The sequence below is a fragment of the Coffea arabica genome, chromosome 10c (assembly GCF_036785885.1).
Source record: "Coffea arabica cultivar ET-39 chromosome 10c, Coffea Arabica ET-39 HiFi, whole genome shotgun sequence".
Lineage (NCBI taxonomy): Eukaryota > Viridiplantae > Streptophyta > Magnoliopsida > Gentianales > Rubiaceae > Coffea > Coffea arabica.
In genome coordinates this window covers 53,777,671-53,803,920 of record NC_092329.1, presented here as the reverse complement: position 1 = coordinate 53,803,920, position 26,250 = coordinate 53,777,671, and the positions used below count along the sequence as shown (strand labels likewise).

The 26,250-nt window shown below is 34.9% G+C and overlaps 3 protein-coding genes across 3 annotated transcripts; all 3 read left to right on the top strand.

Annotated features, from left to right (window-relative positions):
• Positions 1 to 13,599: 13,599 nt before the first annotated feature.
• On the top strand, positions 13,600 to 16,012 carry LOC140016006 (triacylglycerol lipase OBL1-like). The gene is made up of 4 exons (XM_072068859.1): positions 13,600 to 13,621; positions 14,162 to 14,355; positions 15,456 to 15,585; positions 15,792 to 16,012. The coding sequence occupies exons 1-4, from the start codon at positions 13,600 to 13,602 to the stop codon at positions 16,010 to 16,012; spliced, it is 567 nt and encodes a 188-aa protein (XP_071924960.1).
• A 3,557-nt stretch (positions 16,013 to 19,569) lies between these two features.
• On the top strand, positions 19,570 to 22,623 carry LOC113712067 (triacylglycerol lipase OBL1). Its single transcript, XM_027235344.2, has 5 exons — positions 19,570 to 20,096; positions 20,436 to 20,629; positions 20,736 to 20,769; positions 21,315 to 21,934; positions 22,054 to 22,623. Exons 1-5 carry the CDS (start codon positions 19,763 to 19,765, stop codon positions 22,324 to 22,326), a joined length of 1,455 nt encoding a protein of 484 aa, XP_027091145.1. The 5' UTR covers positions 19,570 to 19,762; the 3' UTR covers positions 22,327 to 22,623.
• Positions 22,624 to 24,863: 2,240 nt separating this feature from the next.
• On the top strand, positions 24,864 to 25,277 carry LOC113711218 (uncharacterized). The gene has a single exon (XM_027234395.2). It carries the CDS (start codon positions 24,864 to 24,866, stop codon positions 25,275 to 25,277), a length of 414 nt encoding a protein of 137 aa, XP_027090196.2.
• The last annotated feature ends 973 nt before the right edge of the window (positions 25,278 to 26,250 follow it).

Here is a 26,250-nt window from a genome sequence, read left to right as displayed (position 1 = left end):
TCCCCTAATTTGGTGTGTTGGCTCAAGTTTCAAGTGACTGAGTTGGAACATGTTTTATGTCAGCAAAAAAAAAAAAAAGGAAGAAAAGTTATCATCATGTTACGATAGCTTATCGGCTAATAAGATGTTCAGCATCATTTTCATCCATTAACATCACAATGCTAAAAAGAGAAAGAAAGAAAACAAGTGCCCTGCCATGATTTTAGAGGGACCAGACAAAATTAAAAGCACATTACAGTGTTTTCTGGAATTCTCGTGTCAGGACAATCTAATGCCTTTAACTTGACGCTGCAACACTCAAGAGATGGATCCATTCCTTAGCCATGTGACAAAATTGAATTACTTTCGAGCATGAAACACGAGGAATGCCTGCTTTCTCTAGCTATAAATTAGTTTAAACGTGCAATTCAATTATCATAAAATATAAGGAAAGGCTGAAATAGAAAAAAAATTTAATATTAAGCCTAGTATTTGATGGCTCAAGATAATATTAAGGGTGGTAACTAGTCAGTATCCTATCGTAGTGGTAAGTGGTAACTGGTAAGGGTGGTAAATATAAGTTACATGATGCGATATCGTAGTAATTCTATTCAAACTGTCTTTACAATATCATGGATTAGTATCCTAGGAAAAGTCTGAAGTAACGATCGTTACGGTAACGAAACTGTTTTTATCTGATATAACAGGTAAAAACACTTTTAGCGACCGTTTGATTACCTGTTCTACTGGTCATCTAAATAAAATAGTATCTAAAATTTTGGTTAGTAAGTTTTACATAAAAAATAGTAAATTAACTCAATAAATTAGTAACTTTTATGTCTCAAAAAGTAAATTTAAATAAATATGGAACTTATTTTTTTTTTGAAATAAATTACTACTCTATATCCGGAACTTACTTTTTGAAGAGTAAGCTTAGTTCAAGTAATAGTAAGTTTTTATAGATTAATAGTAAATATTGTTGATAGAATAGTAAATTTGGTTAATCATCAAAACTTACTAGTTTGTGGCATAAATTTACTATTTTACTTAAAGAAACTTATATGAAACAAGTATTAGGAAGTTTATTTGAAATAATGCTAAGATTTTTTTATTAATAATTGAAGCTTAGTATTATAGTTAGTAATTACTTGTAATGTAAATGTATGATACACAATTATACGTATCATTTATAAATGTTATATGTTTTAAGCATTTTAAATATACTATGAAAACTTTTTTTTTTTTTTTTTTGCATATGACCTTATAAAATATGTAAGAATAATTTGTCATATTATAAATTTTGAATTATTTTTGAATTTGTGAACGGTTAGAAAGTTTGGATGATAGTAACAACAAATCTTTCAAGTTATATATAGAATTGCACTTATCTATACATCACAATTTTCATATATTAACACCTATGAATATAATAAAATGGTACACAATTTTCATATATTAATGCCTATGAATTTAATAAAATGGAAAATCTTAATAAATTTATTTTCTAGGTCACAAGTATAAAAATTAAAGTTGTATTAACATAGAATAATCTTTGAAAATTATAGTAAACTTACCCATATGTTAGGTTCTGTGACTTTCAAACATACTTTGTATCATTTACATTATGGATTTGTATCCATATGTTTTCTATCAAACTATTTTTTTATTGGCAAATGGTATGTAAATTATTATAAAATGTCATTTTATAATCATCATAATTTTTTATAGATGAATCTTATGTAAACTGTTAAAATTATGAATTCACAAACGACTAAATCTGACTACTTTATGGCATATATTAGTCTAAATAACTAAAAAATTACTGTAATCATGTGCACGTTGATTGTTGAATTGAAATTTCTTTTATTACTAGTACAAGTTCTTCTAATCAAAGCAAAATAAAATCAAATATCTTTTCCTTTTGTATGCAGTAGTTATGCTTAATAGAAAATTATTAACCCATTTTTACAATACATAATTTCTCCTAAAATTAGTAACATTTTCCATGACCTCTAACCTTGTCAATAATAATAACCACCGACATGTAGATAATCTTAAAAGCAAAAGCCATCAATATTCAATATGACAAAAAAAGAATATTTTCATGCTGAACGAAAAAAATTGCGATTCTATATAGAATTTAGAATCAAAGAAATTCATCATGAATGAGAATGAATTGCAAAGTTATCACATTTCTAATTTCATATGCATCCAGAATTTCACGCAGCATTAATTTAGAAGAACTTTCCTTTTTCACACTAAGGAACCAATCCCAGTCTCTACGTCTCTTTTATTTTTTCTTTAACCATTAAATGGGATCAAAGTTGTTAGCGGTAAAATACTAAATAAATTTAATTCCATTTCAAACTCTAGTTAATTGTATACTAATATTTACACCATAATCAATTGAGCACCAATTTCCTTTTTTTTGAAGTAGCTATTATTTATTTTATTACTTATGTTAACTATTTACATATAAAATAATAGCAATAAAATGCCAATCCTCAGATCAATGGAACTTCAATTATTGTTAATAAAACTAATTTTGCACTGATAAAAATTAGTCTACAGAATCAAAAGTCAATGGCAACAATTGCTAAAATATAGCAATTTTTAATAATGGGAAAATAAACAACTAAGTTCCCAAAATATTTCACTTTTATTGTTTAAAAAATCTCAACTTGTTGACTAAATTCAAAATAATTCTATTGTCAAAAATATTTTTTCTCAAATTAACTTTCATGATTAGATGTGAGATACAAATATGGTAAAGTATCCCCCATACGTATGTCATGGATTTTTCAGACTTTTAGTAAAAAAAAATTTTGTTGTTAAAATAACATTGTATCATAGTGTACTAATTATTTTGGGACCATTTTATACGTGAACTAAATGTAATTTAAATTCTACAATAGAGTATATATGCATGTGATTTTCATTTATAATTATTGGATCCTATTCTTATGAACAATCTCCCAAGGAAAAAAAATCTAGATCATACTGATTTTCTTATATTAATTGTTATACATTTTGTCATTTTTATTATTATATTATTTCTCATTTGTTTAGGCTTTTACACTTATTATTTCTTGTGTCTCAGATGTAAATTTATTAAAACTTTATCATCTTATTATATTCATAGGTGTTAAATTATAAAAATTTTGATATATAAACAAGTAATATTCTATATATAACTAGGAAGATTTGTTGTTATTGTTATCCAAACTTTCAAACTTTTCAAAAATTGAAAATGGTTAAAAACTTATAATACGACAAAATTTTATTACATATTTACAAAAATATGTGAAAATTCAAACTATTTTTCATAGTATTTTAAAATATATAAATAATTTTTTTAATTTATACCTATAATCATGTATTATACAGGTATATTATGAGTACTTACTAACAAAGGTACTAAGAATTAATCATTAATAAAACATCTTATCGTTATTTCAAATAAATTTCCTAATACTAGTTTGAAATATGTTTTAAAGTAAAATAGTACATGTGTCCCATAAATCAGAAGTTTTGATTATTAATCAATTTTACCATATTATCAGTAAGAATTACTATTTATGTATAAAAACTCACTATTACGTGAATTAAACTTACTCTCTAAAAAGTAAGTTTGGGATATAAAGTAGTAATTTATTTATTTAAAAAGTAAGTTTAATATTTATTCCAATTTACCTTTTGAAGTATAAAAGTTACTAATTTATTACTGTTAACTTACTATTTTAGATGGGAAACTTATTTTCTTATTTTTAAGTGTTATCCTATTTAGGTGGATAGGCCTATCAAATAATCAATGGTCGCTAAAAGTAAATCAAAAATAAATAAAAAATGGTCATATAAGTATTATCCTATTTATGTCTCAAAAAGTAAATCGAAATAAAAATGAAAGTTACTTTTTTAAAAAAATAAATTACTACTTTATATTCGAAACTTACTTTTTGGAAATAAGTTTAGTTCAAGTAATAGTAAATTTTTATAGATTAATAGTAAATCTTGTTGATAGAATAGTAAATTTGGTTAATCATCAAAACTTACTAGTTTGTGGCATAAATTTACTATTTTACTTAAAGAAACTTGTATGAAACAAGTATTAAGAAGTTTATTTAAAATAATGCTAAGATTTTTTTATTAATGATTTAAACTTAATATTATAGTTAGTAATTGTTGGTAACGTAAATGTATAATACATGATTGTATGTATCCTTCATAAATGTTTTGTGTTTTAAGCATTTTAATAAATGTATGTATCATTTACAAATGTTAAGTGTTTTAATAAATTTATTTTCTAGGTTACAAGTATAAAAGTTAAAGTTGTACTAATGTAGCATAATCTTTGAAAATTATAGTAAATTTACCCATATATTGAGTTTTGTGAGTTTCAAATATATTTTGTATCATTTGCAATATGAATTTATATGCACATTTTTATCAAAATTATTTTTAATTGGCAAATAGTATGTACATAATTTTTATAGGTGAATGGTATATAAACTGCTAAAATTGTCAATTTATAAATGAGTAAATCTTACTACTTTATGGCATATATTAGTCTGATCAACTAAAAAATATTACCTTAATTAAATGTACATTGGTTGTTGATTTGAAAGTTGCACCCCTGTCACTATTTCATTATTACTACCACAAGTTTTTCTAATCAAAGTAAAACAAAATCAAATATCTATTCCTGTTTATATGCAGTATTTATGTTTAGTAAAAAATTGATAAACCATGATTACATTTCATAATTTCTAATAAATTAGTAACATTTTCTAAATAAATTAGAATAATTTGTAAAATATGTTATTTTTTTACCAATATAATCAAAGAAATTAGCACTCTTAAAAAGCAAATGGGAAGAAAGGACGATGGCATAAGTATAAATGTGAGCAACTATATGCATATCACACCATGAGTTTAGGCAAGGGAGGGCTAGAATATGGAAGCGGCTTGATAGGGTTCTGTTAAATGACTTGGCTGTGCACTCAGAGCATGGTTTTGGGGTACAGCATCTGGGGAGGGACCCTTCGGATCATGCACCGTTGCTAATTTCGGCCGTAACACCGCTTGATAATAAGCCAAAGCCGTTTCGCTTCCTGAATATGTGGACGAAAAATACAGGATTACTAGATGTTATTGCCGAGAGTTGGGGTCAGCCGATGTCGGGGTCACCGCTACATGTCTTATCGGAGAAACTGCGAGTTGTTAAGCAGGCATTGAGGGCGTGGTCGAAGACAGAGTTTGGGGATATATTTGTTGCAGTTCGACAGGCGGAGAAGGCGGTGATGGAGGCGGAGGAGGACTATGATCATCATCCGTCGGATGCCACGTGGGTGCGACTCCAAGAGGCAAGGGCCAGGTTGCGGAACAATCTTACTATTGAGGAGGGTTTTTGGAAGCAGAAGGCTAGGGTCAAGTGGGCTGTTGAGGGTGACAAGAATTCAAAGTACTTCCATGATATAGTAGCTGAGAAGCGAAGAAAGGCTATCATACACCGCATTCGAAAGGCAAACGGAGAATGGGTGGACTCTGAGGGTCAGATAGGGTGCGAAGCGGTATCATTCTTCCAGGATTTGTTCACCGCAGAGGCGAGTGTTCAACCACAGGACTTCCTGCGGGTAATTCCGAGATTGGTATCTGAGCAGGATAATCTGATGCTGACAGAGACTCCGACGTTGCATGAGGTAAAGGAAGTTATTTTCTCAATGGATGGAGAGAGTGCAGCGGGGCCCGATGGATTCACAGGGAAGTTTTTCACCTTTGCTTGGGAGGTTGTTGCGGCAGATGTGTATGCAGGGGTGGTCAGTTTCTTCTGTGGTGCGGAATTGCCGAGAGGGGTTGCTGTTACTTCTATTGTGCTAATTCCGAAGGTGCAATGCCCACAGGATTTCTCACAGTTCCGACCGATCAGTCTTTGTAATTTTATCAATAAAATTATTTCCAAGGTTTTGGCTGATAGGCTTGCAAGGATTCTTCCACAAATTATCTCCCCACAACAAAGTGGATTTGTTCAGGGAAGGTTGATTTCGGATAGTTTTCTTCTTGCGCAAGAATTAGTTACAGATATGAAGAGAGGGAACCGTGGGGGTAATGTGATCCTCAAGCTGGATATGATGAAGGCATATGATCGAGTCTCATGGCCCTTCCTGCTGCAAGTTATGCGCCGATTTGGCTTCAGTGAGACCTGGATTGACATGATTTGGAGGTTAATCTCGAATGTCTGGTTCTCGGTAATTGTAAATGGACTTCCCCAAGGCTTTTTCAAAGCCACACGCGAGTTGAGACAATGAGACCCTATCTCTCCGGCTTTATTTGTGATTGGGGCTGAAGTGCTATCGAGGGCTTTGAACGAGCTACCAGGACGGAGGAATTTTAATCCATTTAAGGTTCCAGTGGGCTGTCCAGCCATAACCCACTTGGCTTATGCTGATGATGTGATAGTGTTTACTAGTGGTCTGAAGCTGTCACTACAGATGGTCATGGGGGCGTTGGAGGAATATTGTGCGGTTTCAGGGCAGAAGATTAATCATCAGAAGAGCTGTTTCCTGGTTCATCCGAGGTTGCAGTCCCAGCGTAGGATCTTGATTGGGCAACTAACAGGCTTCCGACAAAGGAATTTCCCAATTAAATACTTAGGTTGCCCTCTGTATGTGGGACGGATGAAGAAAGAGTATTATGCTGATATTGTTCACTCCGTTACCAGCAAAATTTTGTCCTGGAAGCACAGGACTTTATCTTCTGGAGGCAGGATTGTCCTTATAAAGAGCGTCCTTGCATCCATGCCGATTCATTTGCTAGCCGCGGCTTACCCACCTAAGGGAGTCTTAAGGGAGTTGGAGAAGATTTTTGCTAATTTCCTTTGGGGCTCATCGGATTGGGGTCCTAAGTTTCACTGGTTGTCTTGGGTCGAGCTTTGTCAACCTTATAATGAAGGGGGGATTAGTATTAGGCGGCTCAATGAGATTTTCGATGCATTCTCAGTCAAATTATGGTGGCTTTTTAGGCAGAAAAGGTCGTTATGGGCAGAGTTCATGTGGGCAAAATATTGCGGGAATCTCCATCCTTGTCTGGCTGAGGCGGGCCCGAGGGGCTCAGCTACGTGGCGGCGGATGCGATCGGTGCAACGGGTGGCTGACGAGCACATTGCATGGATTATTAGAGAGGGGATGATGGACTTTTGGCATGACAATTGGTTGGGTACCGGGGCCTTGTGTCAGAAAGTAGATGTCTTTTTTGAGCATCGGGTGCAGGACTTCGTTGATGATCAGGGGTGGAAGGCACGGGAGCTCCGGCAAGTTCTAGAACCCGGTTTGATGCAGCGTGTTTTAGATACGCGGCCGCCTGACATGAATGGCTGCGACTCGATGGTATGGTCTCTTACGAACACTGGTAAGTTTACTGTTTCGTCAGCTTACGCAGTTATACGACAGGAAAACAATCGGTCCTGGTTGGCCTCATATGTCTGGCATAAAAGTCTTCCTTTTAAAATTTCCTTCTTCATGCTCCGACTGTTATCTTCTAAGCTTCCTCTTCAAGAGTGTTTGCGGAGGCTTGGGATACAGGGTCCTTCCAGGTGCTGCTGCTGTGGGTCACCCCAAACGGAGGGGTTGGATCATGTATTCTGCACTGGTGACCTTACCATGCAGGTATGGGGCTATTTTGAGACTCAGGCTGTTGATTCGTCAGTTTGCACGACTCGGCATAGGGTTTTGAGATGGTGGTTACGGCCTTCCAACAACCGGTTCTTGCGTTATATTTTTCGGGTTGTCCCGTCGTTGATTTGTTGGGAGTTATGGAGGGCAAGGAATAGCTCTGTTATTGAAGGAAGGGGGGCAGGGTGTGAAGGAGTTGTGCGGAAGGTCCTCCAACATCTGGGGGATCTGTTTCATGGGCAATTCCCGGGTGTACGAGTGTCGTTTCTGTCCTGGAGAGAGTGTTGTGACTTCTTGGTCAGGCAACAGCGGCAATTTGCGGTTGTACCGGTGAGCTGGGTGGCTCCAGGTGGTGGGTGTAAGATTAATTCAGATGGGTGTTCGAAAGGAAATCCGGGGCTCAGTGGTGGTGGTGGAGTCTTATGAGATGAGCAAGGCAATTTTTTAGTGGGGTACTCTTGTTTTTTTGGCAGGTTGATGAGCTTACACGCGGAACTTAAAGCTCTGCTTTTTGGAGGCTTTTTGGAGTCAGATTGTGTTTGGAGAGAGGATACACGGACTTGCACATTGAAGCGGATTCGCTTGTTTTGATCAATATGGTGCAGGGGATTTATGCGTGCCCATGGAGGTTGCAACAGGATATGGAGGAATTGATGACCTACAGGCCCCACTTCCGTGGCATTTCGCACTGTTATAGGGAGGTGAATAGACCAGCGGATACGCTAGCAAATGTTGGGGTGGAGCTAATGAGAGACTGCATTTTTGATAGTTTTGCTATGTTGCCAAAAATGGCTAGGGGGAATCTTAGGTTGGATAGGTTAGGCCTTCCGGGTTTTCGGGCTAGGCTCCGCTGACTCTACGGACGTTAAACGATGCGATGGGCTTTTATGCTTGGTGGAATAAAATAAATGATTAAAAAACAAAAAAAAAGGTTTGATTTGTTCAAAACAACGGTAATTTATTTGTTAGTAGATATAAAATGCATATTATTTTTTTGCATATGGAAAATACAATTTCATATATACTAACCATTAACAGAATATGTAGTTTGAACACGATCAATTGAGCTCATATTTCATTTGTTTAGTTATCATTTATTTTGTTACTTAGGTTGAATATGTACATTTGAATAGAGTATTGATATCAGAGCTTCAATTATTCCCAATGACACTAATTTTATGCTGATAAAAGTTGGTCTAGACAATTAAGTGTCAATGACAACAATTGCAAGAATATATTTTTTAAATTTTTTTTTGAAAAATGACAAAAAAATTACACTTTTTTTTGTGAAAATATCAAATTGTTAATTCAATTCAAATTAATTTTATAATAAAAATATTATTCCTCAAAGTAGTTGCTTAATTTGTATCTATGCCCGTACTAGTGTCGAATGGATAACTAAAATAGGAAATTGCAACAAAAAATAATGTTACAATAAAGGTGCCAATAGGTAGGACTTTTGCTAATTTTAACCCAAAATGATAAAAAAAAGATAGGCTTTTTTGTTGTTTTGAATTCAAAAGTGTTGTGGTTGTGATAGAATTCTTTGTTAAAATTTGAAACAGTTCAGAATTCCAGAGATAAGTGACAAGGTGATTTTTTACTTAAATATGGAAATTTTTTACTTTTAGTATTAGTAAGTTTAATTTAAACAAAAGTAAAAAAATTTTGTCAAATAATAAATAAGTTAAATTACTCAAAGTGTAAATTTCTATTTCTAACTAAAACTTATCTTTCAGGCATATACTTACTAGTTTTAATTAAAAACTTACTAAAGTTAATATTAATTAGTTTAATATAATATTTAAAAAGTCGCTAAAAAACTTGATCTATCACTAAAGGTAATAGAAACCTACAATAGTAGGTTTCCCTAATATCGTTACCATAACTATAGGCATATCACACCATTGTCCTAGTATCCTATCCACGTAAGTTTTTTAACTTAACCAAGCCGATCCTTTCAGGCACACATCATACTTCTAAACGGTACGTTTTGGATATTTCTATTTTACATTTTGGTATTACAGCTGCGTTATACCATATTTTAGGATGATAGTTGTCTAAATAAACTTTACTGGATACTGAATATAGACTAAAGGGACAATTATCACCTCAAAATACATGGTGGAATATAAATGAGCACCAGAACGTGTGACACTCTACCCAAATTAAAGACTTTTGTAGATTTTTAATTTTCTCATTTTGTATTATGATGGCTGTTTCGCTATAAAGTAGTTGCCCTAGTGTTAGCAAATGAAGTGCATGCATAAATCTAGATTAATCCCGTAATTAACTGCATGCAGGACGTGGAAGCAATTGTCTATTTTGACTTGAGGACAAGGAAGAACTCAGAAGGACAAACTCCTCGAGAATTATTCTTGGAGAAGCATAAAGACTTGTCAAAGGATGCAAAGGAATGGATGAAGGATACATCAAACTCATGCATGGTTGTAGCTACTCTGGTCGCAACAGTTGCATTTGCTGCTATGATCACCGTACCCGGTGGCAATGACAGTGAGACGGGCATGCCAGATCTGGCGAGGAAAAGACTTTTTGCGGCATTTCCACAGCAAACGCATTATCCATGATATGCTCTGCAATTTCTCTGCTTACGTTCCTTTCGATGCAAACCTCGTGAAATACAGACGAAGATTTTCTGGAGTCACTTCCCAAGACTTTGGTCAGAGGTCTAGTTTTCTTGTCTATTGCTGTAATTACAATGATGATATCTTTTGGCACGGCAATTGGACTGTCACCTGAGTCGAGGCTTATTTTGTTAGTTCGTCCTATATGCTAGAAGGGACGTATTGCATTGCAAGCATCAGTCACCGATTTTGTCTACCTTCTGTTTTTTGCGATGAGGATCTTCTTTCTTCTATGCTATGCATAAACTTTTCTTCTTTTAACTAAAGACATGACAAGTGTTACCCCGGTCAAATTTATCTAATAACTGTCTAGAGATTTATTTTTTTTTTGGATTTTAGCTTTAGCACCAATTGTGCATGTATCTGTATTATGACGACTTGGGCCTTTCACCATTTAGTAATTTACCGCTGTAATCTATAGAAATTATCGTAAATTATGTGCAACTGCGATAACAGTTACCATGCAACTCTTGAGTCCTCCAAACCCAGCTTGTCAGTGATGGCAAATTGGCTAATTGTCCTTTAATCAGGTATTCAGGATGAACTTCAGATTACAGCTTATATTCTACTAACTTGAACCTCTCTTAAGTTTCACCATCACATTTGGCCATCTTTTCTTATTTCATATTTGTAAACATGGAAAGATATTGGTGTACTATTGACCAGAGGATGTTTTTTCAGGCATCCTCTTATGAGGGAATAATATCAAGATTAATCACGAAGTTGTAGATTATGTAGATTTAAAAACTCAATGCTCGTGCATGAAATCTACATCTAGGGAATTCTTTTTGATTCGTCTCTTCTCATCTCCAACTTGGACTTGGATTTGAATTCACTTCGCCTACGTGGTGGTGTTGGTTTAGTGAGTATTGGGTAAAGGCCCAAAAGGGAACATGTTAGGGATGCAACCTAAGAGTTAATGTATGCAGTCCAACTCAAGAAGATAGATGTTAAGTGTCGTGTATAGTGTATATACAGCCCGTTGCTTTGGCTTTATATACTTACCAGAGTCATGACCGATGGACCTACTTGAGCGAAAGCCCTCAAAAGGCAATTTACATGGCTGGTTTGTTACCTTTTGGGCCCACAACAGCAGGCAGCAATGAAGCAATGAAGCACAATATATATATATATATATATTAAAGGGTTAAAAGCAAAAAAGCTCCCTGTAGTGTTATACCTAATATATAGAAAAATCTCCTGTGATTTCAAAACATACAAAACGATACCTCATGTTTTGAATTGAATTGTAAACTAATAGAATTCTTTAAATTTAACGGATTGTAATTATCATGCACTATAAAAGCATGATAATTATGGTGATGATTTTTTTATGCCATACTTTGAAGGATTCCTTGAGATATCGTCCATTGTTGCACACATGATTTAAGGATGTCCAAATTATAGATGACGTGGAGAAACTTATTAGGATTAAATCCATTTGATTTGACAGAAAGAGGGGCTCTGGTTTTCTATTATGTTTATGTATTATGAAAACGCCACAAAGGACCTACTTTCATTTGTTTCCACAATTATAAACACCAAACTCTTTATAACACTTCTCGGGGCCTTTTTTAACTAATATAAAAGGATAAAAATGTCCATACCTTTTTTTTTTAGTGTATATTAGAGGTTTCAAATTCGGAATCTTTCATTTACATTTTCTCCCCCCAACCTTCTACCACCTTTTTTTTAGAGTAAAAAACTTGGAGAGCTTCTAAACTGTCATAATTATCCACTTTTTAACTCTCAATCTATTTTTTGTCTCTGATTGTTTCTTGAACAATTAAAAGCATATAGTTTAAGGAATTGTGGCTATTTTAAACATAAAGTCTGCCGAACATTTTTGTCCGACCATAATCAAAAGTATTGAAAACTTAATAAAAAAGTATCTAGAGTAGAAGTAGAAGCCTTGACAAGAGAAAACCCTTAATTTTCCTTGAACTCTTCATCAGATTTCTCTACAAAAATCCTGAATTTATTGATTTCATACCCGAGTAGCCAAAATTTCATCATATTTTTTTATGTCCCTCTCAAGTATGAAATCAATGAATTTAAAAATTTTATGGAGAAATTTGATAAAGATTTTAAGGAAAATGAAGGGTTTTCTTTTCTTAGAACTTCTACTCCTACCCTCGATGTTTTTGATTAAGTTCTTGATGCTTTTGATTAATGTTGGACAAAAAATCCATCAATTCTATTTGGATTTATGTCTAAAATGGCCAGAAGTTCTTAAACTATGTACTTAAAAAAATAGATCAGGGACCAAAAGTGGACAACGATGATAGAAAGGATGGTTGTAAATTCATATATATATGTGTGTGTATGTACTTTCCAAACCTAATTTACATGGTTAAAAGATACAATAAACTTGTTTATTTCCAGCATAATTGAAATGACACCAATACAGGTCAAGCCCTGAATTATTTTGCCTAGAATCCATAATAAGTATAGAAAACAAGTAAACAAGCCCAACATTCATCCAGAAGTGCAAGTAGGGCAAGTTTCTTCCTTGAGAGATTCTTTGTTTACTTGTTAAGACGGGGATTCTCACTTCTCCTTCTTGAATAGATACGAAATTGAATTTCATACTCCTCTTCTGAAAGTCCCTTAATCATATTCTTGATCTTTTCCTTCCGTGTGCGCAGGTAAAGCCTAGAAATTCCCGGGAATTGGACACTACCTCAAGTGTATTAAAGTGCGTTTCCATTTGGTGAAGTTAATCTATTGAATTTTCAAAAAAAAAAAAAAAATTACCTTTAGAGAAACAAGCTTCGGTTATTTGTCAAAGTTTGATAATTCAATTAAGTATTCCACATAATCAAAAGAAGACAAAACCTCCACTAGCTAGCAGCACATTGTTGTTGATATACATAGCCTTGGACAACTAAGAACTGCAAGGACGCGACACCAGAAAAAAAAAAAAGGCGATTTTTATTTTAAAAAATGAAAAAAAAATTTTGTGTCTCTCATTGCAGATTCAAACTTGTACGTATTAAACAGATGCTACTTAACATGTCCAAAATAAATAATATCCCAGAAATTAGGTTAATCGTGTTCAGACAAGATCCACAATCCATATCGTGCCCGGTCACGGTTGAGAAGATTAATTAATCCAAAGTTAATCTCTTCTAATATTATATAACACATACCCATGTGAAAAACTTGGAGAACAATTATTTTTTGGGTCAAATAGACTACGAGTTTTTTTTATGCAAATTCAAATTCGGACAACTACCAATTTCGCTATGCGAAGAGGGGAGAGAATTTCGTCGGTTCATGAGTTAGAAGTCTTATTGAAATAAACTATGTCATATCTTGTCAACGATGGTATTCATCTACTTCCTTTGATTAGTAGATATCTTCAATTTACTTCCTTTGAAACAATTAAGATTTAGACCATACGAAGATTGAAAGAAAAAGTCAGCTTAAGATGAATATGATGGTCCTATTTGAAAGCTTATATGACACAGTATGCCTAATTGAGGGAATCGCTTAGTTTAGTTAAATTGATGTGAGATAATCAAAATGTATTTTGATAGGGGAAACATTTCGAGAGTCCACCAAAGAGTCCAATATGTAAGTCACTTTATTACCTAAGGTCACTTCTTCTCTCAAACATGAACCGACTCTTCTACAACATTCAAACTGCATTCTGGACCCCTGCCAACCTTTGATAGAAGAAAACACTTCCAAAGAGTCCTTCAAAGAGTCTAATATATAAGTCAAGAACCCAACTCTGACCAAAAAATTTAAGTCATTAGGTCTTGAACCCTTACTTACATATTAACCGTTGTTTCTATATTTCTCGAACCAATGGGAGACGTAATCTTTTTATTCATCAACATAACATATTCTAATTGCTTGCAGGAAAGGTGGAGAGGCCAGATAGGTTGTCTGCAACTTTCACGTCGTTCATAGGAAATCTTGACACACGATGGGACTTAGACAGCAGAATTGGAGCAAATGACGAAAGGTATGGTGCAGTCTTATCTGTAATGGCCCCAAAATTGTCCTATGAGAATGAAGCCTTTATAACTACTGTATTGAGAGATCGATGGCAGGTAATTAATTTCAGGACATGGCCTGTCCAAGATTTCCTAAATTCCTTTTTTTTTTTTTTGCCTGAATCCCATGTATCATGGTCCTGACTCCTGATCAATCAAATTGCTTGCTTTTCCAAATTTTATTTTGCAGATGGAATTCTTGGACTGCTTCAACTTTTGGAGTGGTAAGTGATCACTGATTTCTCCTCCTCATCTGAAAGTTTTCTCTTACTCTTGCCATTCATTGATGTTGACCTTGTTTTGTCTACTCCAATAATGCATTTAAAATTGCAAATACGAGTATTATACACAACCAGCTGCTTAGACTTTGCCTAAACACGGTGTTGAGATGCCTTGAATTAGATCTTCGATCTTCGTTGAGCTGTACGGGGGTTTCGCTGCTTACGGTATATATTAGTTACCGTGTCTGTTTTGTTTCGGGTCTTGTTTTGGGCCTATTTTGGGTCCAATCTGTTTGGTTGTATATATATACACCTTATTTTAGTCTGTAAACTATTCCGATTACAACCCTAATAAAATCTGATTTCCCCCAAGTTATTCTTGTCTGCTCTTGTTTGTTCTTCTGTTCCGCTGCATCTGTTATAACACACGGCAAACTGGAAAATATATATATATATGTATATATAATTATCAGCAAACAATAGGTGGCTTAGAGGGTGGAGGTTGATGGCAGTAGATCACCTTGATGTCTAAATGATTATTCAATTTCTTTGGAGGGACATGAAGGGCTTAGGGTGGGGGCCAGGTGAGTCATCTAACCTTGAGAAATGCTATGTATTATCCCATGAAAATGACAATTATTATTCATTAGTTTCTTTACGAAAATTAAACTTTTTTTTTAAAAAAACTTTATATAAACTTTAAAATTTCCATATACCACGAACAATGAAATGAGGATGAGCTGATTACTTAGTCATTCTATAAGTTGGTAAGCGCTCGACCCAGGAATTAAAGAAACCAAATGCAAAACTCTTAGGTCAAGTTTCTTATTTAACCAAACAACATGTTTAGGAAAATAAATTGCTCCCTAGATTTTTATTTTTATTTTCCATTCCAAACTTTTGAGTTTTGACTACGAGGAATTTTACACAACACAGGCCATGATGTTCCAAGACAGGAAAGTTAATCGGGATCTCATTGTGGTTGCATTTCGAGGGACGAATCCATTTGATGCAGATGATTGGCTCACGGATTTGGACCTTTCGTTGTATGATCTTCAAGGTGTAGGTAAGCTTCATTCTGGATTCATGAAAGCCTTGGGCCTGCAAAAGGAAAAGGGTTGGCCTAAGTTATCAAGGCTCTGGCACTAAAGAATATGCGTATTATGCAATAAGGGAAAAGTTGAGTAAATCATCGAGTGAAAATATATAGGAAAGCAAAGTTCATGGTCACTGGGCACAGCTTAGGAGCTGCATTGGTAATCTTATTTGCAGCTATACCAAGTTTGCATGAGTTGGAATGGCTGTTGGATAGAATGGAAGGAGTTTACAGTTTTGAGAAGGGTGGTTTGAGAGAAGGGTGGTTTGGCATATTTTTCCGGGCTGTAGGTTTGATAAATCCTGGATTATCAAACCATGGTCCTCAAGATTATGTTAATCTAACCCGATTGGGGACTTTATCTTCCTTAGCCTATTCTCCTCCGCTACCAGATTAAAAAAAAAAAAAAACATTGATGCTGCTGAAATTATTCTAGATTATGTATCAAATTCCCCCCCCCCCCCCCAAAAAAAATCATTTTTTTGTTATATCATTAGATTTCAGTCAATACTCTCCCTTAGCTTTGCTGCAAGACACAAGAGGAGATTCAATTTCGACCCTCTATATTCACACAAACCAATGTCTTTGGTCGATTGATATCAACTACAACACAATGCAAAATCAAACAGTGTTGTATTTCGGGGATACCGAGTTTAGAATATATATATATATATATATTGATGGGGTGTTAATTGTCGGTTATTTTATTATTAATTTTCCCCTTGTCCCTGCCAAATATTGTTTTAATTGTTAATATCTACTTATATTTGGTATCTGGACTTAATTTCAGGGAATGGGGCAAAAAATTATAAAAAAGAAGGAACTTTTTGAAGCAAATTATTTCACACGTAGGAGTCTTGGTAGGAGTCTTCTGCAAAGCTCCGTCAACGTAGCCCACAAGAGGGAAGAAACAGATTTCCACTTGGTAGGAGTCTTCTGCAAAGCTCCGTCAACGTAGCCCACAAGAGGGAAGAAACAGATTTCCATTTGCTCTGGCTGATGAGGAGTGGCTGGTACAAGGAGTCCTACTATCAATAGGAAACAAGGAGGAATTTTGGCTGGTACAAGCTCCAATTCTTTGGCTCTTTGACTCCCAATTCGGCGGGGACCACAGGGATAGCATTACTCATCTTTCTTTTGGCTTTAAAAAGGGACAATCGTACAGAGGCTTGGGGGCTTAGTTTTTAGAAGAGTTTTAGTCTTTTTCTTTCTTTTTCTTTGTCAGCCGCACATTTACTGTTCGACAATATTTTCCAATGGAGAAAACATCTTTTATTTCTCGCTTCCAAGTAAAAAACGTGATGCCTTTGCAATTAATTAATTTGCGTGGAGATTTATTTATGCGGCGTGGCTAAGTCTTTCATCTAGTCAAGGATCAACTCGACGGCACAGTCCCAAATATTTGTGAGATCTAATTATTTTTCACGCGTTTCTTAATTTGTTAATATTTGCGCGTTGCCTATTTGAATTTTCATGGGATTATTTTGTTAATTGGATGTCAAGGGCCCGATATTCAATGTGACTTATTAATTTCCTGCCAAATTAGTCAATTAAATTTGTAATTATTGATTGATTAATATTAGTGGCAACTGGCGTGTTTACACACTAGGGAAACGTGCGATCTAATTTAAATAACCCTCGTAGCGTGTTATTGATTGGGGTTAGGTTTTTCTAGATCTTAATACAATTGGAAAATTAATTCCTATGATCGTACTTAGGAGTATTTTCTGGTTAGGGGTAATCAATGGTCGTATCTTGGTTATCAATAAATTAAGGAAAAATTGGTCGTTAGAGTTCGTCGGCGACTATAACTAACTTATTAATAAGTTAAGTGAATCTCTCTTGCATCAATGATCGAGTAAGTGGACTGTGTCTGAATAGTTTTATCCTTGGCTAGAATTAATCTATCATTGATTTAATTCCTGCCTGTATTCGTGCTAGTTAATTATTTATTTTTAGTTGAATTGCTTAATTGTTTTTAGTTGCATTCTGATAAAATCCCCCTTTTACCAATTGAAATCTCAAAGAGACAAATATCCCCAGTCCCTGAGGAGACGACCCTGCTTGCCACTGTCTACTATTTAGTAAATTTTGTTAATTAATTAATTCTGGTATATCGGATTAAGCAAACTCTTCGGGGACAGAGTAAATCAAGTAACCCATTGCACACCCAGAGTCCCTGCTCCAGTACCTAGGATTAATTATTGACTGCTTTTAGTGGTAGTTATGTTCTATTTTTATTATTGCACAGGCTCGACACCTTGTCATATATATATATTATCTTTATTGTCATAATACTGTGCAGAAAAACAAAAGAGAAAAAAAAGCTTCTTTCACAAGAATGGTAGCTAACATGTTTTTTCCTTTTTTTTTTGTGCTTTTGATTTTGAAAAAGAAAAATAACATAAACAAAATTTGTTTGGATTTAGAAGGGCTACAACATATTAGGCCCACTAGCACGTCAATTGAATTAACAAATGAAGGAAATACGGGTACAAAATAAATAAACTACGCAAACGATTACGTTTCTCTATTGAGCACAACAAATCTGTTAATTACTTCCATTAGCATATGAAATACGAGAATTCAAGAAAAAGGGATACTAAAAAACTTAAACATCAACTAGATTTAAGAAGACTTGTATTTTTTTTCTTTCTTTTTTTTTAAAAAACTATTTTAGCATATAAAAGTAGATTACTTTGCGAAAATCATTGCTCGTCATGGGGGGTAAGTGCAGTTGTTAATTGCATTAAGAAAACTAACTGTATTTATCATGAACTCAGGATAATTGGCAGCTGATGTTGGACTGGGGATTTACATCCAGATTGCTTGTGTGGTTGAGTTAATGTACACAAAATTTCTCAACCCAAAAAATTTTTCTACGCGTGAGATAAACAAGTCAAAGTTGGTCCTTTCCAAATAAGTACTATTTCAGTCAATACTTAAAAAAAAAAAAAACAAAAAATGGACCACCACTAGCAGATCATTCGCGCTTTGCCTATTCGAGGATAAGAACGGTAGGCTAAGCGGCCCCGAACCCAAAAAGAAAAAAGATTATGGCAAAAGCCTGCTGACTAGTCGTTTTCAGATTGTGGGTTATGCGCATGACCAAATGAGCGATAACGAAGAAACATCGGTTTGGCGATCGCAAATTCTGACTTGTTCATATTGTTTTCAAGAAAATAAATTTCTTAGATTCCAAAGCTAATTTAATAGTTAAATATGCGAGTAGTGAACGAGGCGGCAAGTGCTTGCGGTTGGATACAAGTAGACGACTCATTGGGAAGTATTGATGTGTTTTTTTTTAATCAATAATAAATTGGTCAATTGTATTTGGATCATAATTTAATTAGTAGCTCCTTGAAAATTAAGTGCTTAATTAGGAAATTTTGTTGGTTTAGATTATCTAACAGATATCCAACGGACATTAGTTAAGAAAGATTTTTAGTCTTTAAATTTTTTTAAAAGTAAAATTAAATTTGGAAAGTATTTTAACGTAGGAGGGCATTAGTGTGAGTTGTATATCTAGCTAATTGTTTATGCTTAATCTTGTTGTTTTATTGACTTCTTTATATCTATAGTTCGGCCGCCAAGCATTGGTCTTAGGGTTGAGGTTTACTTTTCTTCTTTACACTTTGAACAATCAGTTGACCGTGATTGTGACGATTTGTCTCCTCTTTGAACATGTCTTCTTCCCTATACCCCATTCTAAGCACTATTTTTCTTCAGTTACATTCCCCTTCTCCCCTTTTCATCTACATCATTTTTAACCCATCTTAGTTGCAAAGATAGACAATTCACATCATGCTGGGTCATTCTTATTACAGTAATTCATCAATGGTGGGTAATTACTTTTAATCAAATGCCAAACATTTACACAGTTGTCGTATATACTGCACGTGAGAACCATTAATTTGGGTATCTGTGGAATGTCATCTTTTTGACAAATTCAAACTGCGACGACGACTGCTAATGATCTTACTCGGCTATAAATACATATATATGCAGGGCAATGGTTCTCATTCAAGAAAACACCACATCGTTTAACCATCTACCCAGCAATAGAAATTTTATCACATAGCTAAAGTTTGAACTAGAAATCAGTTGATCCTTGAGACTTTGAGGTAACAACACATCTATCTACCCAATGAGTACCATTGCTTCTAAGCTAGATATGCCTTCCGAAGAAGATTTCTGTAAAGATTATTTGCTGCTCAATCCGAAAGAAGCTGGTTTTAGCGACCTCCTTCGCATCTTCTATTCAAGCGAATTATACAAAAGAGACTTCTTTGATGCCCCGGAGGCAGACAGCCTAAGTGGCCTCCGCCGCCGATGGGTAGTTTTTGTGTCTGTCGTGGCCCAGATGCTCCTCCTTCAGTTGAAAACACCTTTGGCTGGCCTAGGATCTACTCTGGAGCTGTTGCTGAATTATCCATCCAGCAATGGTGGCTTTGGCGGACTTTTACTGCATTTTCTTACGGGTTTGTTTTAATTTCTGTTTTATTTATGTTGGATGTTCCATTAATTCATATCCATTACCTCGCCGGAAAATCATAGGCGTAAATTGATTGCTGCATGCAAAAGCATATTATTATGCAACACAGGGAAACTGGATTAGGCACTAATTTTTGGTGTCAAATCATATTCTATTTGATATAGATCAATAAAATGTGGAAGGCAACTTTTGATTAGCTAGAGAAAAAAAATGATGATGACGGCCATTGAAATCTTGTATATGTTTCATGGAGATCGTTGTTTATTTCATGCAACGAGCCAAATAATATGGTAACTGAATGGCCTTGTGTATGCTTTAATTGCAGGAAATGTAGTAAAGCCAGACAGGTCGGCTGCAAATTTTAGGTCGCTAGTTGCGAATGTGGACACGCGAGTGGATTTAGACGGAAGGATCAAAGCTAATGACGAGAGGTATGGTGCGGCCTTGTCTATAATGGCCGCTAAATTGGCCTATGAAAATGAAGCCTTCGCCAAAACTGTGGTCACAGATCACTGGCAGGTAATTTATATACAATTTCAGGACATGCAATGCAAGTTTCACGTTATATTGCTTGGAACAAGTTTCAAGTCATTTTTTTCTCTTTTTTCCAATTCTACTCTTGCAGATGGAATTCTTGGGCTCCTTCAACTTTTGGAATGGTCAGTGGCTCCGTTCTCCTCTTTATGTGAAATTTTACTCATTTCTTTTTCGTGTCAAAAGACAACCATTTCTTGCCACTCATTGTTGCTGACCATTTTGGTCTCCTAGTGTAGTGGTGATAATGCGTATAATTAAGTTGCAAATTAACATGAATGATGGCCATACTTTAACATGTCAAAATGCGCATTAACAAGTTTCCTGGTTACCGGAAAATACAACCTATATATTTCGTTTGATATAAGAAAAATGCAAAAGCTGACTATATATGAAGGAAACTAATGAATTTAGACAAGTTGGACTTCAAATTCTCTACTCAGTCTTTTGTTCCCTGAACTTGGAATTTTTTAGTGAAAGTTCCAAGGTTTTTCCTGGTTTTAAGCTGATGCATGCGTTTACGTTTTCATGGAAAGCCAAAATATTCAGGACAATATTGTAAGTCAAGAGTTGAGAAATTATTGACAGTAAACGAATAACTCTTTTAGCAAAGTAATGCAATTCTGAAGTTTGATTTACAATTTACAACTTGTCTACCCATTCCATTCAGATTATGAGGAATCATACACAACACAAGCCATCATTTTCGAAGACAAAATAACTAGTGCTGATTCTAACCTGATTGAGGTGGCATTTCGAGGGACACAACCGTTTGAAGCTGATGATTGGCGTACTGATTTGGATATTTCGTGGTATGATATCGAAGGTCTGGGTAAGATTCATGCTGGATTTATGAAAGCCTTAGGCTTACAAAAACGAAGGGGTTGGCCTAAGAAAATTGAGCAAGGCTCAGGTGGAAAAGACTATGCCTATTACACAATAAGGGAAATTTTGAGAAATAGATTGAGTGAAAATCAGAATGCAAAATTCGTGGTAACTGGACACAGCTTAGGAGGGGCATTGGCAATTTTGTTTCCTGCCATACTGATTTTACATGAAGAAAAAGAGCTATTGGAAAGAATGGAAGGAGTGTACACTTTCGGGCAGCCTAGAGTTGGAGATGAGCAATTTGGGGAGTTTATGAAGGACAAGCTTAGATTTTATGGTGTAAACTATTGCAGATATGTCTACAACAATGATATAGTCCCAAGAGTACCGTTTGATGACAAAACCCTCATGTTCAAGCACTTTGGCCTTTGTTTATACTTCAACAGCCGCTACCGAGGGCAGGTAAAAAAAAAACTTTATTCCTTTCTTTATCTATTCCCCAGTTTTTTCTCCTTGTATTATTTTATGGGAGTGTTCTTATAAATTCTTTTTCTCTTATTTTGGAACTAAAACCGAAACAGATTCTAGAGGAAGAACCAAACAAGAACTACTTTTCACCGCTGTCGGTTATACCCAAGCATTTGAATGCCGTTTACGAGCTGATTAGGAGCTTCATTATCCCTTTCACGAGAGGAATGGAGTATAGAGAAGGATTGCCTGTGATCTTTTCTAGGTTGCTAGGATTGGTCATTCCTGGATTACCAGATCATGGTCCTCAGGACTATGATAACGCCACCAGATTGGGGACCTTACCCTTCTGGGATCCTCCGTTGAAAGGCCTGAAACAAGAATGACATATATGTTAGCAAACAAAACCAAGCATAGAAGTATTTATTTATTTATTTATTTATTAGTTTTATTGGAGTTAGATTTTAGTAGTTGTGTGATTTAGGAATTTGTGTTTTGTTAAATAATTTTTTATGTAAGTGATTTCTTTCCTAGTAAGTTTGGTAGAGTATAAATAAGACATTGTTTAGGATGTTTTGTAGAAAGATTTTAGAAGAGTTTCTCAAGTTTTCTATTGTGGTGAAACTTTTTTTAGTGTTTGAGATTTCAATAATATTGTAAGTTGATTATTTTCGTTTCTCCAACATATATTTCAAGTGATTGTTTTATCCCTTCAATTCTATAACTCTACACGCATTGATTATTATTATTAGAACCCTAAAATTTTGGTTTGTACTATAGGTACACAAAATGATATAGAAGAATCATACACCAAAACCAAAGATTGCTACTTTTATGACAAAGCCATAGTGATCAAAATAGGATTCGCTTTTCGGCTTCCTTAACTTTGCAATAAAGTAGTCATAATGGTTGTTTTGGGGACCATTAGATTTTTTTTCCCATTTATTTTAAAGGAACGTCTAAGGCAGTCAAGCAAGCTGCTGCTCTTCTCATCAAGCATACGTTTTCGTATTTCTACCTTTCTCTCGAAAACTTGTTTTGACAAGGACCACTTTATCATGATTTAACCTACTTACAATTAGGATTTAGGCGGAGACACCTGCTGAGAGGACTCGGGGCACGGACGGTTGCACCTGCAACCGTCCCAGGCGGTTTTGGTCATTATTAACTGCGCGTAATTTTCTTTGTATATCGTGTAACTTTTTTTGCACATGCCGTAACTTTAAAGCAAATTTTTGTGGAGCCCACACATGGCGTGGAAATCGAGTTACAACTTGTAATCTCAGCCGCACAAAAATTTGAGGCCAAATCATGGCCATTAACCGCTCAGGGACCTGCCCCATTTCCCTGCTGAGAGGTTAACCATTAGCTCTATACGTCACGTTAGTAAACTAGTCCTAAAAGTCCCAGTCTAAGCCAATACCAGTTTGGACACTCAAATTTAAAAAAAAAGAAAAAGAAAAAAAGCCTTCATTATGATGATGATGCTATTTCCTCCCCATAGATTTTGGATTGTAAGTTGATCCAAAATGACAATGTCTGATGTCAATTCTTTCACGAGAATCTGCTTTTATGTTGGTCCATAGTGTTGCTAAGGTATTGCGACTGTCTTGTCTTGTACGTACCATATAATTTGAGTTATCCAGATTGAATTATTTGACTGCAACACTTGGCTATGAAACGTGGGACTTTTAGGACGAGTTTACTAACGTGACGTATAGAGCTAATTCCCTTTAAGCCATCGTGGGAAGTGAGGTGGTGAGCAAGGTAGAGACGGCTGTTGAGACTGTGACCAAGGAAGATGTGCTTGGAATTCTGAGAAGCAGGAAAAATATGGACGGTGGTAAGAATTAATCATTTTGTGCTTTTCTGGTATATTAATTTATATTACTTTATATAGCTTTAAGTTAATGTTCTCTTTCGTAGTTGATTTGGAAAGTTTTGGTTTGAATCTTCGCTGCACTGGATTCATAACCCTGTGATCTTAGTTTCTCGTACTAAATTATATTGTGGCCGATGCTTTTCAAACATGGTTTTAAAAATTACAGATTGGAAGCTAATTGTCAGCTCTGACACTTTTTAGTACCCAAAAAAAAAAAAGAAAACAAAATAGAACTCTTCACTTCCTAGGCTATATATATGAATGTATGTATGTATCACATAAATCTTGTGCATTATTAGTGTGGTGAATAAAATAAAAATTTTTCAAAATCTTCTTTAGACCAGCTACTCTATGGTCAACAAATTAGGTTAGATCAATCCGAACTCGACCTGTCCGCTCAATTCAGAAAATTCAAACCACACAAATCTCTAAGCATCTAGCTTTGGAGAAATATGGACTCAGCCCTGATTAAGCCGGCCTGCCAATCATTTTAGTTATAAGCATGCAAACCTTATTTTTGTATAAGTTTTTAAGAGTAATAAAATAGTGTGCAAATATTTGTATTACTTTTTAGGGAGTTTCATATCCGTGGAGAAATTTAGGGCTTCTTGTATTTGCAACAAATTCTTAATGAATGCTAGTATAATTAGAAATCTGATGGTCAAACTTAGAAGTTATGCTGTGTTATGAAAGTTAAAAAAAATGACACTAATAAGAATAACAAAATATATTGGACTTTATTAGTACTATTATTGATGGAAACTGCATGATATTATTTATTTAGATATGATCACTAATTTTTCTTTTTGTTAATTACGAGTCCCTTCTGAATTCCTCCGAATCTGCCGGCAGCCAAAATGGTAGAATTATAAGATCGGCAAAAGGATAAAGCTGAGTCAACCAATCAGCCTAAACCATACAGAGCTGCAATGGAAGGGAATTGGAAAGACGAAAAGGATAAAGCTGAGTCAACCAATCAGCCTAAACTATACAGAACTGCAATGGAAGGGAATTGGAAAGACGCTAAAGCCATCTTTGATAATGACACAAAGGGCCAAGACAAGCAAATTCTCCAACCCTGGCATGACTGCCCTTCATGTGGCGGCGAGCTGTGGCCAGTCAGAGTTTGTGGTGGAAATGGTCAAGAAACTAAATAAGAAGCAGCTTGAAGACAGAGACACACATGGCTGCACTGCTGTTCATCACGTGGCCTTAGCTGCAAATGTAGGGGCTGCCAAAGCAATGGTGGAGAAGAACTCAGATTTGCCTCACCTTGGGGAAACCTATAACCCATTTGCTGCTAAATGGCGACATCCCTCAGACGACAAGAAAATGGTGGATTATCTCCCCCAAGTTACCGAGGACAAAGAACCTTGTCATCCCTTCACGGGTTATTCATCTGCTGATCTCATTGTGGCAATCATTTCTTCGGGGTCCTATGGTAAGCCCATATAGGATAAATTCCATTCCATCGAACATTTTCTTTACTTTTCTTTAGATCTTTAAAAACTTTTTTTTAAAGTCTATATATAAGTACAATTTACTGAACAAATTAAATAATAAATAAAGGAGCAACAACAGGACATGAAGCTTATGAAATCAACGCAAAATGCTAGTAAGAAGCTAATGTGAGGGACAAAGACGTAAATTCATGGACAAAATTCTTAAAAAGTTTCAAATTTGAAGAGGGAAAAAACGTAAATTTCTAAAACTTGGGTTTTGGGGTGGTTGCCCCCTATATCCCCACTTCCTTTCTTGCCTCGGAAATAATAAGGACCTTTTGCAAAACTTGATACCTAAATTAAGTTCTTGTAAACCAACTTTGCAAATGGTGATAGGTTTCTCTTGCAGATACAGCTTTGCGTAAGCTCAAGAGATATCCTGCATTAGCTCTTGAAACAAATAATGAAAGTACTTCTCAAGAAAAAAAAAATAAAAGATAAACTCGTTTACAGCCTCATCCTGAGATTTTTCTGGTTTGTATATGATATACTAGGGAGGAACAGCCCGCGACGCGCGGGAATTTGGTGTTTGTGATTCAAGATAATTAATAATTGTTGTTTAATATTTTGTAGGATAAGAACTGAAGTATGATGATTTTATCATGTGATTTTAATAGAAAAATCATAAATTATATAGTGAGTCAATAAAAATAATGTACAATAAGACATCCTTATCGTTATATTATATAAGAATCCGTTGCGATCAAAAGTTATGTTTGAATTTCAACTGCAAAGATAAGAGTAGTTTGAAAATGTAAAAATGTTTGAAGTGCAATTGAAAAGTATCCAAAGGTCTCTTCTAAAACTTATCCAAGATGATAAAACATTTTAAAGTATCAATTGGATCTTTCATCTCTCGAATCTATATATGTTCGTGAAAGATCTCTCAAGTAATACTTCTGATTTCTCCCCCGACTGAAGGTCAA